Here is a 15,678-nt window from a genome sequence, read left to right as displayed (position 1 = left end):
CGCCCACAGAACTCGCTATTCACGTTCTAGGGCCTCCACCCACCGAGTTCGTTAATCACGTTCCAGGGCCCCGCCCACGTGAGTCGCTATTCACGTTCCAGGGCCCCGCCAACCGAGTTCGCTATTCACGTTTTAGGGCCTCCACCCACCGAGTTCCTTATTCGCGTTCCAGGGCCCCCCTCATCCACCGAGTTCACAATTAAAGTTCTCGGGCCCCGTCCACGTGGGTCGCTATTCACGTTCCAGGGCCCCCCACCCACAGAGTTCGTTATTTTCGTTCCAGGGCCCCGTCCACCGAGTTCGCTATTCACGTCCCAGGGCCCCGTCCACGTGGGTCGCTATTCACGTTCAGGGCATCATCCACGTGGGTCGCTATTCACGTTCAGGGCATCATCCACGTGGGTTGCTATTCACGTTCAGGGCATCATCCACGTGGGTCGCTATTCACGTTCAGGGCCCCGTCCACGTGGGTCGCTATTCACGTTCCGGGCCCCCCTCGCCTCCCTCTCCATTCAAGCCCCTCCGAGTTCGCGTCCCACAGCGAGCAGAGGCCAGCGGCAGCAGGCAACTCGCTACACACAGACAAAGCTCCCCCAGGTAACCTCCAGCAGGCTGTAGGGGCAAGTGCTGTTAGTAGCAGCAGTGTCTATGCAGTAGACACAGACAAAGCTCCCCCAGGTAACCTCCAGCAGGGCTGTAGGGGCAAGTGCTGTTAGTAGCAGCAGCGTCTATGCAGTAGACACAGACAAAGCTCCCCCAGGTAGCCTCCAGCAGGGCTGTAGGGGCAAGTGCTGTTAGTAGCAGCAGCGTCTATGAAGGAGACACAGACAAAAGTCCTCCAGGTAGCCTCCAGCAGGGCTGTAGGGGCAAGTGCTGTTAGTAGCAGCAGTGTCTATGAAGGAGACACAAACAAAGCTCCCCCAGGTAGCATGCAGTAGGCTGTAGGGGCAAGTGCTGTTAGTAGCAGCAGCGTCTATGCAGTAGACACAGACAAAGCTCCCCCAGGTAGCCTCCAGCAGGGCTGTAGGGGCAAGTGCTGTTAGTAGCAGCAGCGTCTATGAAGGAGACACAGACAAAAGTCCTCCAGGTAGCCTCCAGCAGGGCTGTAGGGGCAAGTGCTGTTAGTAGCAGCAGTGTCTATGAAGGAGACACAAACAAAGCTCCCCCAGGTAGCATGCAGTAGGCTGTAGGGGCAAGTGCTGTTAGTAGCAGCAGCGTCTATGCAGTAGACACAGACAAAGCTCCCCCAGGTAGCCTCCAGCAGGGCTGTAGGGGCAAGTGCTGTTAGTAGCAGCAGCGTCTATGAAGGAGACACAGACAAAAGTCCTCCAGGTAGCCTCCAGCAGGGCTGTAGGGGCAAGTGCTGTTAGTAGCAGCAGTGTCTATGAAGGAGACACAAACAAAGCTCCCCCAGGTAGCCTCCAGCAGGCTGTAGGGGCAAGTGCTGTTAGTAGCAGCAGCAGCGTCTATGCAGTAGACACAGACAAAGCTCCCCCAGGTAGCCTCCAGCAGGGCTGTAGGGGCAAGTGCTGTTAGTAGCAGCAGCGTCTATGCAGTAGACACAGACAAAGCTCCCCCAGGTAGCCTCCAGCAGGGCTGTAGGGGCAAGTGCTGTTAGTATCAGCAGTGTCTATGAGGAGACACAGACAAAGCTCCCCAGGTAACCTCCAGCAGGCTGTAGGGGCAAGAGCTGTTAGTAGCAGCAGGGTCTATGAAGGAGACACAGACAAAGGTCCTCCAGGTAGCCTCCAGCAGGCTGGAGAGGCAAGTGCTGTTAGTAGCGAGTCTCAGACGTAGACTTGGAGGCAACACATCGAGTGCCGTGGTGAGGCCTAGTCCCGTGGAGAGCCACCGGCCTCGCCTAGATTGCCCAGCCGGCCGAGGTGGCACCTTTGCAGGCTGGGGCTGGGCAACTACACCCCCCCCACCACCACCACCGTAGCCCCCCCGCCCGCTCTACAGTAATAGTATCTAAGGACTATAGTATTAGTATTTACCGACCCTATAGTAGTAAGTGCACACATTGGGGTGAGGGGGGGGACATCACACTGAAGAATCTACCTCAGCGTTGTGATTTTTAAATCCTTTATATTAAGTTCGCTTGCTTGCGCGCTTGCGACCGTGAAAATCTTTCGGTCGTTTTTTTAACCCACTTCCCGTGACATTTTGCACACAGACTCGTTGTGCGTGACAATTAATTTTCGTGAAAAATTTTTTCCAAAATTTTACACTTTTTAGGGAATTTTTTTTAAAAATATTTAATAACCAATTGCTTAATGGTGGCAGACAATCATCTGACCCATAGGTGGCAGCCATCTCAAGCCAGAGGACGAGAGGACTCTAGCCGCCACGCATATAAAGGATTTATAGTGAAAAACTTTGTTTTTACGGGTTAATTTTTGTTAGTTTGCATTTTAAACGCGAACGAGATCTCGTGTGCGTTGCTAGGGGTAACGACGGGTAGGCGTTTACTGCGCATGCGCAGATGCGTGCTTCTTAAACGCCCTCTGCGTATAGAAGGAATCTATTCATAATAAATGAATTCACGGCTAATTTAACGACTTTAAACTTGGCAGATGGTAAATAGTCCAGAGGTGGGACAAAGTCATTGTTATGCAAGTCCAAGTCGAGTCGCAAGTCATCAAATTCATGACTCGAGTCTGACTCGAGTCCAAGTCACATGACTCGAGTCCACATCTCATAGGTGGGACAAAGTCATTGTTATGCAAGTCCAAGTCGAGTCGCAAGTCATCAAATTCATGACTCGAGTCTGACTCGAGTCCAAGTCACATGACTCGAGTCCACACCTCTGGTAAATACGAATGGCGCTGTTTCGTCCCGGGGCTTCTTGCGTGGTATCTGGGTAGCTTGTTGATTCGTAAACCCCTCGGCTTGTCAGTTAAAAGCGTCACAAGGTACTCGCGCAGACAGACAGAGACACAGACAGACACACACAGACAGACAGAGACACAGACAGACACACAGACAGACAGAGACACACAGACAGAGACACACAGACAGACACACAGACAGAGACACACACAGACAGACAGACAGAGACACACACACATACAGACAGAGACACACACAGACAGAGACACACACAGACAGACACACAGACAGACAGAGACACAGACACACAGACAGAGACACACAGACAGACAGAGACACACACAGACAGAGACACAGACAGAGACACACACAGACAGACAGACACACAGACAGACAGAGACACAGACACACAGACAGAGACACACAGACAGACAGAGACACAGACAGACAGAGACACAGACAGACAGAGACACACACATACAGACAGAGACACAGACAGACAGAGACACACAGACAGACAGAGACACAGACACACAGACAGAGACACACAGACAGACAGAGACACACACAGACAGAGACACAGACAGACAGAGACACACACAGACAGACAGACACACAGACAGACAGAGACACAGACACACATACAGAGACACACAGACAGACAGAGACACACACAGACAGACACAGACAGAGACACACAGACAGACAGAGACACAGACAGACACACAGACAGAGACAGACAGACACAGACGCACAGACAGACAGACATAAAGTGACTTCTATAGGTAACATACGAGGTAAGGCCAACTGAACACTGAACTCGGTAGTTTGTTTGTTTTCTTCTTCCACAAGTTACCGGCTCTCACAACTCATAGCCGCTCAACGAAAGTGGTTGATCACCATCATCATCATCATCGTCGTCATCATCATCGTCATCATCATCGTCATCTTCATCATCATCATCGTCACGTGGACACTTCTAGCAGCAGCAGCATCCACGTCGAGAGAGGAAGAGAGACGCAGACTCCAATCATACAGCAGGCGGCAGGATCGGGGTCAAACCCACGACCTCCTGTAGACCAGGCGAGGTAGTTGACATCTCCTAGCCACCGTGATGGTGATGGTTGTGGAACCCACGACCTCCTGTACACCAGGCGAGGTAGTCAACATCTCCTAGCCACCGTGATGATGATGGTGGTGGTGGAAGCTTTCGTGACTGCAATGATTCATATTCTCAGGTTTTTTCGGTAAAGTCACGTAGGTAAAAAACATTAAAGCTGCATCCTTGATGCAGCTAATTCGGCTGTGACGGTCCCACCTGATGACGGAGACTTGTGTTGCCTCCGAAACGTCGTGAATTTTATTTTGTTTTGTTTTATTTTACTTTCATTAATTTTAATGTTTTTTACCTACGTGACTTTACCGAAAAAAACCTGAGAATATCTCCTAGCCACCGTGATGATGATGATGATGGTGGAACCCACGACCTCCTGTACACCAGGCGAGGTAGTCAACATCTCCTAGCCACCGTGATGATGATGATGGTGGTGGAACCCACGACCTCCTGTACACCAGGCGAGGTAGTCAACATCTCCTAGCCACCGTGATGATGATGATGATGGTGGTGGAACCCACGATCTCCTGTACACCAGGCGAGGTAGTCAACATCTCCTAGCCACCGTGATGATGATGATGGTGGTGGTGGAACCCACGATCTCCTGTACACCAGGCGAGGTAGTCAACATCTCCTAGCCACGGTGATGATGATGATGGTGGTGGAACCCACGACCTCCTGTACACCAGGCGAGGTAGTCAACATCTCCTAGCCACGGTGATGATGATGATGGTGGTGGAACCCACGACCTCCTGTACACCAAGCGAGGTAGTCGACATCTCCCGGCCACCGTGATGGTGGTGGTGGAACCCACGACCTCCTGTACACCAAGCGAGGTAGTCGACATCTCCTAGCCACCGTGATGGTGGTGGTGGAACCCACGACCTGTACACCAGGCGAGGTAGTCAACATCTCCTAGCCACCGTGATGGTGGTGGTGGTGGAACCCACGACCTCCTGTACACCAGGCGAGGTAGTTAACATCTCCTAGCCACCGTGATGATGGTGGTGGTGGAACCCACGACCTCCTGTACACCAGGCGAGGTAGTCAACATCTCCTAGCCACCGTGATGATGATGGTGGTGGAACCCACGACCTCCTGTACACCAGGCGAGGTAGTCAACATCTTCTAGCCACCGTGATGATGATGATGGTGGTGGTGGTGGAACCCACGACCTCCTGTAGACCAGGCGAGGTAGTCAACATCTCCTAGCCACCGTGATGATGGTGGTGGTGGTGGAACCCACGACCTCCTGTACACCAAGCGAGGTAGTCGACATCTCCCGGCCACCGTGATGATGATGGTGGTGGTGGAACCCACGACCTCCTGTACACCAGGCGAGGTAGTCAACATCTCCTAGCCACGGTGATGATGATGGTGGTGGTGGAACCCACGACCTCCTGTACACCAGGCGAGGTAGTCGACATCTCCCGGCCACCGTGATGGTGGTGGTGGAACCCACGACCTCCTGTACACCAAGCGAGGTAGTCGACATCTCCTAGCCACCGTGATGGTGGTGGTGGAACCCACGACCTGTACACCAGGCGAGGTAGTCAACATCTCCTAGCCACCGTGATGGTGGTGGTGGTGGAACCCACGACCTCCTGTACACCAGGCGAGGTAGTTAACATCTCCTAGCCACCGTGATGATGGTGGTGGTGGAACCCACGACCTCCTGTACACCAGGCGAGGTAGTCAACATCTCCTAGCCACCGTGATGATGATGGTGGTGGAACCCACGACCTCCTGTACACCAGGCGAGGTAGTCAACATCTTCTAGCCACCGTGATGATGATGATGGTGGTGGTGGTGGAACCCACGACCTCCTGTAGACCAGGCGAGGTAGTCAACATCTCCTAGCCACCGTGATGATGGTGGTGGTGGTGGAACCCACGACCTCCTGTACACCAAGCGAGGTAGTCGACATCTCCCGGCCACCGTGATGATGATGGTGGTGGTGGAACCCACGACCTCCTGTACACCAGGCGAGGTAGTCAACATCTCCTAGCCACGGTGATGATGATGGTGGTGGTGGAACCCACGACCTCCTGTACACCAGGCGAGGTAGTCGACATCTCCCGGCCACCGTGATGATGATGGTGGAACCCACGACCTCCTGTACACCAGGCGAGGTAGTCGACATCTCCCGGCCACCGTGGCACCACCAGTAAAGTGGCTGCGCTGTCTCTCCGCGCCGGGTGCAGAGTGACGGAGGCTCGGCACGGCGGAGCCATGCGCAGCGGTGACGACGGCGAAGGGGGCGGCGGCCGTGGTGACGGTAGTGACGGTGGTGACGGTGGTGACGGTGCGAGTGGTGACGGTGGTGACGGTCATGACGGTGGTGATGGTGGTAGTGGCGGTAGCGCCGTGAGTGACCGTGAGAGTGGTGGTGGTAGTGTTGGTAGTGGTGGTGTGAGTGGTAGTGGTGGTAGCGGTGTGAGTGATGGTGGTAGTGGTGGTAGTGGTGGTATGAGTGGTAGTGGTGCTAGCGGTGGTGGTAGTGGTGATGGTGGTGGTGGTAGTGGTGGTAGTGGTGTGGGTGGTGGTAGTGGTGGTGTAAGTGGTGGTGGTGTCAGTGGTAGTGGTGTGGGTGGTGGTAGTGTATGTGGTGGTGGTGTCAGTGGTAGTGATGCTAGTGGTGGTAGCGGTGGTGGTGGTAGTGGTGTGGGTGGTGGTAGTGTAAGTGGTGGTGGTGGTAGCGGTGGTGGTGGTAGTGGTGGTTGTGGTGTGAGTAATGGTGGTAGTGGTGGTAGTGATGCTAGTGGTGGTAGCGGTGCTAGCGGTAGTAGCGGTGGTAGTGATGCTAGTGGTGGTAGTGGTGCTAGCGGTAGCGGTGGTAGTGATGCTAGTGGTGGTAGTGATGCTAGTGGTGGTAGTGATGCTAGTGGTGGTAGTGATGCTAGTGGTGGTAGCGGTGCTAGCGGTAGTAGCGGTGGTAGTGACGGCCCCCGCCCGCTCCGCGTGGTGGAGCTGTTCAGCGGCGTGGGCGGCCTCCACTTCGCCCTGCGCCTCAGCGGGGCCCCCGCCGCCGTGGTCGCCGCCCTCGACGTGAGCGACGTGGCCAACTCCGTCTACCGCCGCAACTTCCCGCGGACGCCCCTCCTCGCCCGCTCCCTCGAGTCGCTTACCGACGAGGCCCTCGCCGCGCTGAGGCCCGACGCCCTGGTCGCCGGGCCCCCCTGCCAGCCGTTCGTCCGCCGCGGCCGTCGCCTCGACTCCGACGACCGCCGGTGCGCTGGCCTGGCCCGGCTCGTGGCCCTCCTGCGGTCGACGGGGCCGCGCTACCTCCTGCTGGAGAACGTCGCCGGGTTCGAGACGTCCAGGGCCCGCCGGGGCCTACACGAGGCGCTGGACGCGTGCGGAGGCTACGCGGAGCGGCAGGAGTTCCTGCTGGGTCCCGCCGCCGTCGGGGTGCCCAACTCGAGGCTGCGGTACTTCCTCGTCGCCCGGAGGGGGGGGGGGGCAGGAGGACGGGGGGGGGGGGGCCGCACGGGTTCCGGTTCCGAGCCGCCGGCGGGGTCATGGACCGGCTGCCCGTCGACGCCGAGGGGGGGGGGGGGCGCCGTCGCCGCTGGTGCTGCTGCCGACGGCGTTTGGGGCGGAGTTTGGGGCGGAGTTTGGGGCGGAGACGCGAGAGGGCGGTGGAGGAGCGGCGCGCCCGGTGGCGGATTGGGGTAACGCTGCAGCCTCCTCCCTCCATCCCTCCCCCCTCCTGCCCCCTCCACCCTCCTCTCCCTCCCCCCACCTTCTCCCTCCTCCCCCTCTTCCTCCCTCCTGCCCCTCATCATCACAGCCTCCTCCCTCCTCCTCCCCCTCCTGCCCCCTCCCTCCTCCCTCCTCTCCCTCCTCGCCCCTCCTTCTCGCCCCTCCCTCCTCCCCCCTCCCTCCCTCCCTCCCCCCACCTCCTCCTCCCTCCTCCTCCCCCCTCCTCCCTCCTCCACCCCCCTACTCCATCCTCCCTCCTCCTCCTCCCCCCTCCTCCCCCCTGTCCCCCCCTCCTTCTACCCCCTCCCCCCACCTCCAACATCGTCACAGCCTCCCCCCTCCCTTCCCCCACCTCCTCCTCCCTCCTCCCCCTCCCCCCACCTCCTCCCTCCCCCCACCTCCTCCTCCCCCCTCCTCCTCCTCCACCCTCCCCCCTCCTCCCCCCACCTCCAACATCGTCACATCCTCCTCCCTCCCCCCCCCTCCCCAGCGCCGCCGCCGCCGCACTGCTACAAGAGCGACGCTCCGGCCGAGGCGGCCCGCAAGATGGCGCAGGACCGCGACGCCAACGTGCGCAGCATCCGCGAGTTCCTCGACCCCGACGACGACGACGACCCCGGCGACGACCCCAACGACCCTAACAACGACCCCGACGAGGCGGCGATGACCTCCCCGCCGCCGGCGGGCCCCCAGCGCTACGCCCGCGACTCGCTGCTGGTGCCGCCGCGCGTCCTGGGCCGCTACGGACGCCTGCTGGACATCGTGACGCCCGACAGCCGCCGCTCCAACTGCTTCACGGGCGCCTACGGCCGCTACGTGGAGGGCGCCGGCTCCGTGCTCCTCGCCGACCCCGGCGCCGACGTCGACGGCGCCTTCCGGGAGGACGGTGGCGACGACGGGGAGGAGGGGGAGCGAACGAGGCGGCTGACGGCGCTGGGGCTGCGCTACTTCAGCCCCGGCGAGGTGGCCCGCGTCCACGGCTTCCCCGACGGGTTCTCTTTCCCCGAGGGGCTGGCGCTGCGCAAGCGCTGGCAGCTGCTGGGCAACAGCGTCAACGTGCGCCTCGTCGCTGAGCTGCTGCGGCTCACGCTGCGCTGAGCGGCGGCGGCGACGACGTCCCGGCGAGGTTGTTGACGCACTCCACCACGCTCACCCCGCTCACCACGCTCACCACGCTCACCACGCTCACCCCGCTCACCACGCTCACCACGCTCACCACGCTCACCACACTCACCACGCTCACCACACTCACCACACTCACCACACTCACCACGCTCACCACGCTCACCACGCTCACCCCGCTCACCACACTCACCACGCTCACCACACTCACCACGCCGGCGTCGGTGGAGCCGGTGCGGTGGACCGGCTGCCCCCGTCTGACCGGACGGAATCTCGGACGGCGACAGCGATGGTGATGGTGATGATAGCGATGGCGATGGTGGCGGTGGAGGTGGTGATGATGGCGACGATGGCGATGGTGGCGATGGTGGTGGTGATGGTGGTGATGGCGATGGTGGTGGTGGTGTCAGCCGCTACGTTGAGACGCACATACACACAGACTCGCACACACACACACTCACAAAGATAACAAAGATCCCCCGTGTAGCCTTAACAGACTGTAGGGGCAAGTGCTGTTAGCGAGCACCTATGAAGGCTGGAACGGTACACGAGGGGGTGGGTGGCCAGCACCACGCCCGACCGCCTTTGTCTCCCCAGTGGCGATGTTTACTACACACCGCACCAGGTACTCATTTGAGGCTGAGTCGACACACACTCACACACACTCACACACACGCACACACACGCACACACTCACACACACTCACACACACGCACACACTCACTCACACACTCACACACACTCACACACACTCACTCACACACTCACACACTCATACACACGCACACACGCACACTCACACACACACTCACACACTCACACACACTCACACACACTCACACACGCACACACTCACACACACTCACACACAGACTCACACACACTCACACACACTCACACACAGACTCACACACACTCACACTCACACACTCACACACACTCACACACACTCACACACTCACACACACTCACACACACTCACACACACGCACACACTCACACACACTCACACACACACGCACACACTCACACACACTCACACACACGCACACACTCACACACACTCACACACACACTCACACAAACTCACACACTCACACACACTCACACACACTCACACACACTCACACACTCACACACACTCACACACTCACACACAGACTCACACACACTCACACACTCACACACACGCACACACACTCACACACAGACTCACACACACGCACACACTCACACACACACACACTCACACACACTCACACACACTCACACACTCACACACTCACACACACTCACACACACACTCACACACTCACACACACTCACACACACTCACACACAGACTCACACACACTCACACACACTCACACACAGACTCACACACACTCACACACACGCACACACGCACACACACACACACACACTCGCCCGTACGCAATGCAGCAATCGTCGCCCCCACCACGATGAACACCCGGCAGGGCCCTCCTGGAAAAACGAATTGCGACGCTCGGTGAGGTCACCCCACCCCCCCCGGAGTCGAATGGGGGGGGGGGGTGAAGGACCAATGAACGAACGACCAACGAACGCACAACGAATGAAAGACACTGATTCTAGATTTGAAGCTTTCGTGACTGCAAGGATTCATATTGTTAGGTTTTTTTCGGTAAAGTCACCGTGTAGGTAAAAAAATGAAAATTAATAAAAGTAAAATAAAACAAAATAAAAAATCACGACGTTTCGGAAGCAACACAAGCCTCCGCCTTTTTTTTATTGTTTTATTTTACTTTTGTTAATTTACATTCTTTACCTACATGGTGACTTTACCGAAAAAACCTAAGAATGTGAAAGACACCGCTAGCCAGCCCGCGAATGTTGTTTTTGAAAAACCTTCGTACAAAATCCGCACGGAGCCATTTTTCAAACGCGGCTCGTTCCAATGGCCTCGTCACGAGAGTCGGGACATCTTCCACCTCCTCCTCCCCTCGCGGGGGGCCGGGCGATCGTGGGGGGCCGGGTGATCGTGGGGGGCCGGGCGATCGTGGGGGGCCGGGCGATCGTGGGGGGCCGGGTGATCGTGGGGGGCCGGGCGATCGTGGGGGGCCGGGCGATCGTGGGGGGCCGGGTGATCGTGGGGGGCCGGGCGATCGTGGGGGGCCGGGCGATCGCGGGGGGGCCGGGCGATCGCCGGAGAAAACCGCGCGGCCCATCGGAGGGACGCCCCCGCGACCACCCTGCGCTGACGAGCGCTTTGGGACCGTCCATAAATGACGTCACGCACCTGGGGGGGAGGGGGGTGGGGGTGGGGTCAGACATTTGTGACGATGTGTGACGAGGTGGGGGGGGGGAGTTTGAGAAATGTGACGTCGCGTAAAAACGAGTAACTTTAAATGAATGTAGAATTGTTATAGCGACGCTAATTATTGCGATAACAACACTCCTACAACATCAGAGTGCAGCGCCACATTAAACACGCACCACAATGACGATAGTTTAAAGCGATTTGAAGCGTGTTTTATTCTCAAAATGGAAATATGGTTTTGGGGAGGGGGGGGGGGCAGAGCTTTGTGACGTCATATTTGAGGAGGGGTGGGAGGGGCTGACTTTTTGTGACGCCGTATGACGAGGTGGGGGGGAGTGGGGGGGTCAAAAATCGTCCAAAATCGCGTGACGTCATTTATGGACGAGCGTTTCGCTGCCTTCGAAACCTTAATGACTTGGAGAAGATCTGCAAAGAGGAGTGGTGGGACAAAATCCCTCCTGAGATGTGTGCAAACCTGGTGGCCACCTACAAGAAACGTCTGACCTCTGTGATTGCCAAACAAGCGTTTTGCCACCAAGCACTAAGTCATGTTTTGCAGAGGGGGTCAAATACTTATTTATTAAAATGCAAATCAATTTATAACATTTTCGACATGCGTTTCTCTGGATTTTGTTGTTGTTATTCTGTCTCTATCACCGTTCAAATAAACCCAGCATTAAAATAATAGCCTGATCATTTCTTTGTCAGTGGGCCAAACGTACAACATCAGCAGGGGGATCAAATACTTTTTTTCCCTCGCTGTATATTGCCGCCGGATGCCCTTTTCAAATTTCTCACCCGGGTCTATAAATCCCCGTCGCCTTACCCCGCAGCGTTACACGCAGCGTGCAAGACAGTGTCAGGCGTCGGGCACAGATCACCAACACTACATGGACAATTCGCGTTAGTTTTTTTACATTTTATTGCCATTAAGAGTGTGGTCGTTGACATCATTATCATCGGCTTACACGTTGAGTTTCTATCGCACGGCGCGTAGCCAACTGCGCACTAATAGTATTTCATCTCTTTAACACGTAGCAGGCTTTCGCGACCAATATTATTCATAATCAACGTTTTTGGGTTTAGATCGTCGCGTTATTTATAAATGTGTCGTAACCCTCCACCACCCGACACGGCCAATCAGTAAAACAATTTTAAATGTTGTGGTTCCACGCTTCAACACACCGGTGTGGGGCTAAAGCAGTGAACTATTTGTCTTTTGTCAACGTGACACTTTTTTACTGATTGGCCGTGTCGGGTGGTGGAGGGTTACGACACATTTATAAATAACGCCATCTAAACCCAAAAACGTTGATTATGAATACACCACTATACACTACACTATCCACTACTATACACTAACCACTACACATTAGTGTCTATGGAGGCCCTACACTACACTACTATACACTACACTATACACTACACTATACTACATCACTATACACTACACTATACACTACTATACACCAGAGGTGGGACAAAGTCATTGTTATGCAAGTCCAAGTCGAGTCGCAAGTCATCAAATTCATGACTCGAGTCCAAGTCACATGACTCGAGTCCACATCTCATAGGTGGGACAAAGTCATTGTTATGCAAGTCCAAGTCGAGTCGCAAGTCATCAAATTCATGACTCGAGTCTGACTCGAGTCCAAGTCACATGACTCGAGTCCACACCTCTGCTATACACTACTATACACACTACATCGCGGGGAGTGCGGCCGTCGCTACGCGCGGAGGGACACGCTCGCGAGGCACTCCAGAAAGCACGGCCGGAGGGAGGCGGCGCCGGGCGACGGGTTCGTTTCCGTCGCGATCGGAGAACCGTCCGGGGTGTCGCCCGCCCGCTGATGGGGCCGTTCCTATGGAGGCCGCGTCCGCCCACGCGGCGCGCAAATAATAACAGCCTCTGTTTCATCTTCTTGGTTCTTTAGGTAAAGTCACGTAGAAGGGAAGTAATAAAATAATAAAAATAAAACATAATAAAATTTCAATTTAAAGCTTTCGTGACTGCAGGGATTCATCTTCTTGGTTCTTTCGGTAAAGTCACGTAGAAGGGAAGTAATAAAATAATAAAAATAAAACAATAAAATAATTCTCACGACGTTTCGGCCACAACGCAAGCAGCCGTCCTCAGGTGAAACCAGGTCTGTTGAGTTTAGTGAGAATTTTTGTGGGTCTCTATGGGTCTATATGAGTATGGGTATCTGTGGGTCTGTGTGGATCTCTGCTTCTATATGAATATGGGTATCTGTGGGTCTGTGTGGATCTCTGGTTCGATATGAGTATGGGTATCTGTGGGTATGTATGGATCTCTGCTTCTATATGAATATGGGTATCTGTGGGTCTGTGTGGATCTCTGCTTCTATATGAGTATGGGTATCTGTGGGTCTGTATGGATCTCTGCTTCTATATGAGTATGGGTATCTGTGGGTCTGTGTGGATCTCTGGTTCGATATGAGTATGGGTATCTGTGGGTATGTATGGATCTCTGCTTCTATATGAATATGGGTATCTGTGGGTCTGTGTGGATCTCTGCTTCTATATGAGTATGGGTATCTGTGGGTCTGTATGGATCTCTGCTTCTATATGAGTATGGGTATCTGTGGGTCTGTGTGGATCTCTGCTTCTATATGAGTATGGGTATCTGTGGGTCTGTATGGATCTCTGCTTCTATATGAGTATGGGTATCTGTGGGTCTGTGTGGATCTCTGCTTCTATATGAATATGGGTATCTGTGGGTCTGTGTGGATCTCTGCTTCTATATGAGTATGGGTATCTGTGGGTCTGTATGGATCTCTGCTTCTATATGAGTATGGGTATCTGTGGGTCTGTATGGATCTCTGCTTCTATATGAGTATGGGTATCTGTGGGTATGTATGGATCTCTGCTTCTATATGAATATGGGTATCTGTGGGTCTGTGTGGATCTCTGCTTCTATATGAGTATGGGTATCTGTGGGTCTGTATGGATCTCTGCTTCTATATGAGTATGGGTATCTGTGGGTCTGTGTGGATCTCTGCTTCTATATGAGTATGGGTATCTGTGGGTCTGTATGGATCTCTGCTTCTATATGAGTATGGGTATCTGTGGGTCTGTGTGGATCTCTGCTTCTATATGAATATGGGTATCTGTGGGTCTGTGTGGATCTCTGCTTCTATATGAATATGGGTATCTGTGGGTCTGTGTGGATCTCTGCTTCGATATGAGTATGGGTATCTGTGGGTCTGTATCGATCTCTGGTTCGATATGAGTATGGGTATCTGTGGGTCTGTGTGGATCTCTGCTTCTATATGAGTATGGGGTATCTGTGGGTCTGTGTGGATCTCTGCTTCTATATGAGTATGGGGTATCTGTGGGTCTGTATGGATCTCTGGTTCGATATGAGTATGGGTATCTGTGGGTCTGTATGGATCTCTGGTTCGATATGAGTATGGGTATCTGTGGGTCTGTGTGGATCTCTGGTTCGATATGAATATGGGTTATCTGTGGGTCTGTATGGATCTCTGGTTCGATATGAGTATGGGTATCTGTGGGTCTGTGTGGATCTCTGGTTCGATATGAGTATGGGTATCTGTGGGTATGTATGGATCTCTGCTTCTATATGAGTATGGGTATCTGTGGGTCTGTGTGGATCTCTGCTTCTATATGAATATGGGTATCTGTGGGTATGTGTGGATCTCTGGTTCGATATGAGTATGGGTATCTGTGGGTCTGTGTGGATCTCTGGTTCGATATGAGTATGGGGTATCTGTGGGTATGTATGGATCTCTGGTTCGATATGAATATGGGTATCTGTGGGTCTGTGTGGATCTCTGGTTCTATATGAGTATGGGTATCTGTGGGTCTGTGTGGATCTCTGCTTCTATATGAATATGGGGTATCTGTGGGTATGTATGGATCTCTGGTTCGATATGAGTATGGGTATCTGTGGGTCTGTGTGGATCTCTGCTTCTATATGAATATGGGTTATCTGTGGGTATGTATGGATCTCTGGTTCGATATGAGTATGGGTATCTGTGGGTCTGTATCGATCTCTGCTTCGATATGCGTATGGGTATCTGTGGGTCTGTATGGATCTCTGCTTCTATATGAGTATGGGTATCTGTGGGTATGTATGGATCTCTGGTTCGATATGAGTATGGGTTATCTGTGGGTCTGTATCGATCTCTGCTTCGATATGAGTATGGGTATCTGTGGGTCTGTATCGATCTCTGCTTCTATATGAATATGGGTATCTGTGGGTATGTATGGATCTCTGGTTCGATATGAGTATGGGTATCTGTGGGTATGTGTGGATCTCTGGTTCGATATGAGTATGGGTATCTGTGGGTCTGTGTGGATCTCTGGTTCGATATGAGTATGGGGTATCTGTGGGTATGTATGGATCTCTGGTTCTATATGAGTATGGGTATCTGTGGGTATGTGTGGATCTCTGGTTCGATATGAATATGGGTATCTGTGGGTATGTGTGGATCTCTGGTTCGATATGAGTATGGGTATCTGTGGGTCTGTGTGGATCTCTGGTTCGATATGAGTATGGATATCTGTGGGTCTGTATGGATCTCTGGTTCGATATGAGTATGGGGTATCTGTGGGTATGTA

The 15,678-nt window shown here is 54.2% G+C and overlaps 1 protein-coding gene across 1 annotated transcript; it reads left to right on the top strand.

Annotated features, from left to right (window-relative positions):
* The first annotated feature begins 498 nt into the window (after nt 1-498).
* On the top strand, nt 499-10,764 carry LOC144949879 (tRNA (cytosine(38)-C(5))-methyltransferase-like). Its single transcript, XM_078879870.1, is given in 6 exon segments — nt 499-597; nt 6,151-6,548; nt 6,795-7,435; nt 7,438-7,494; nt 7,497-7,620; nt 8,142-10,764. Coding segments are annotated over 5 exon segments (1,800 nt in total). The 5' UTR covers nt 499-597; nt 6,151-6,178; the 3' UTR covers nt 8,750-10,764.
* Nucleotides 10,765-15,678: the final 4,914 nt, after the last annotated feature.

Source organism: Lampetra fluviatilis, chromosome 55, assembly GCF_964198595.1.
Source record: "Lampetra fluviatilis chromosome 55, kcLamFluv1.1, whole genome shotgun sequence".
NCBI classification, from domain to species: Eukaryota; Metazoa; Chordata; class Hyperoartia; order Petromyzontiformes; family Petromyzontidae; genus Lampetra; species Lampetra fluviatilis.
Note: the sequence above shows the minus strand (reverse complement) of the source record. Positions and strands in the feature narration are given on the sequence as shown.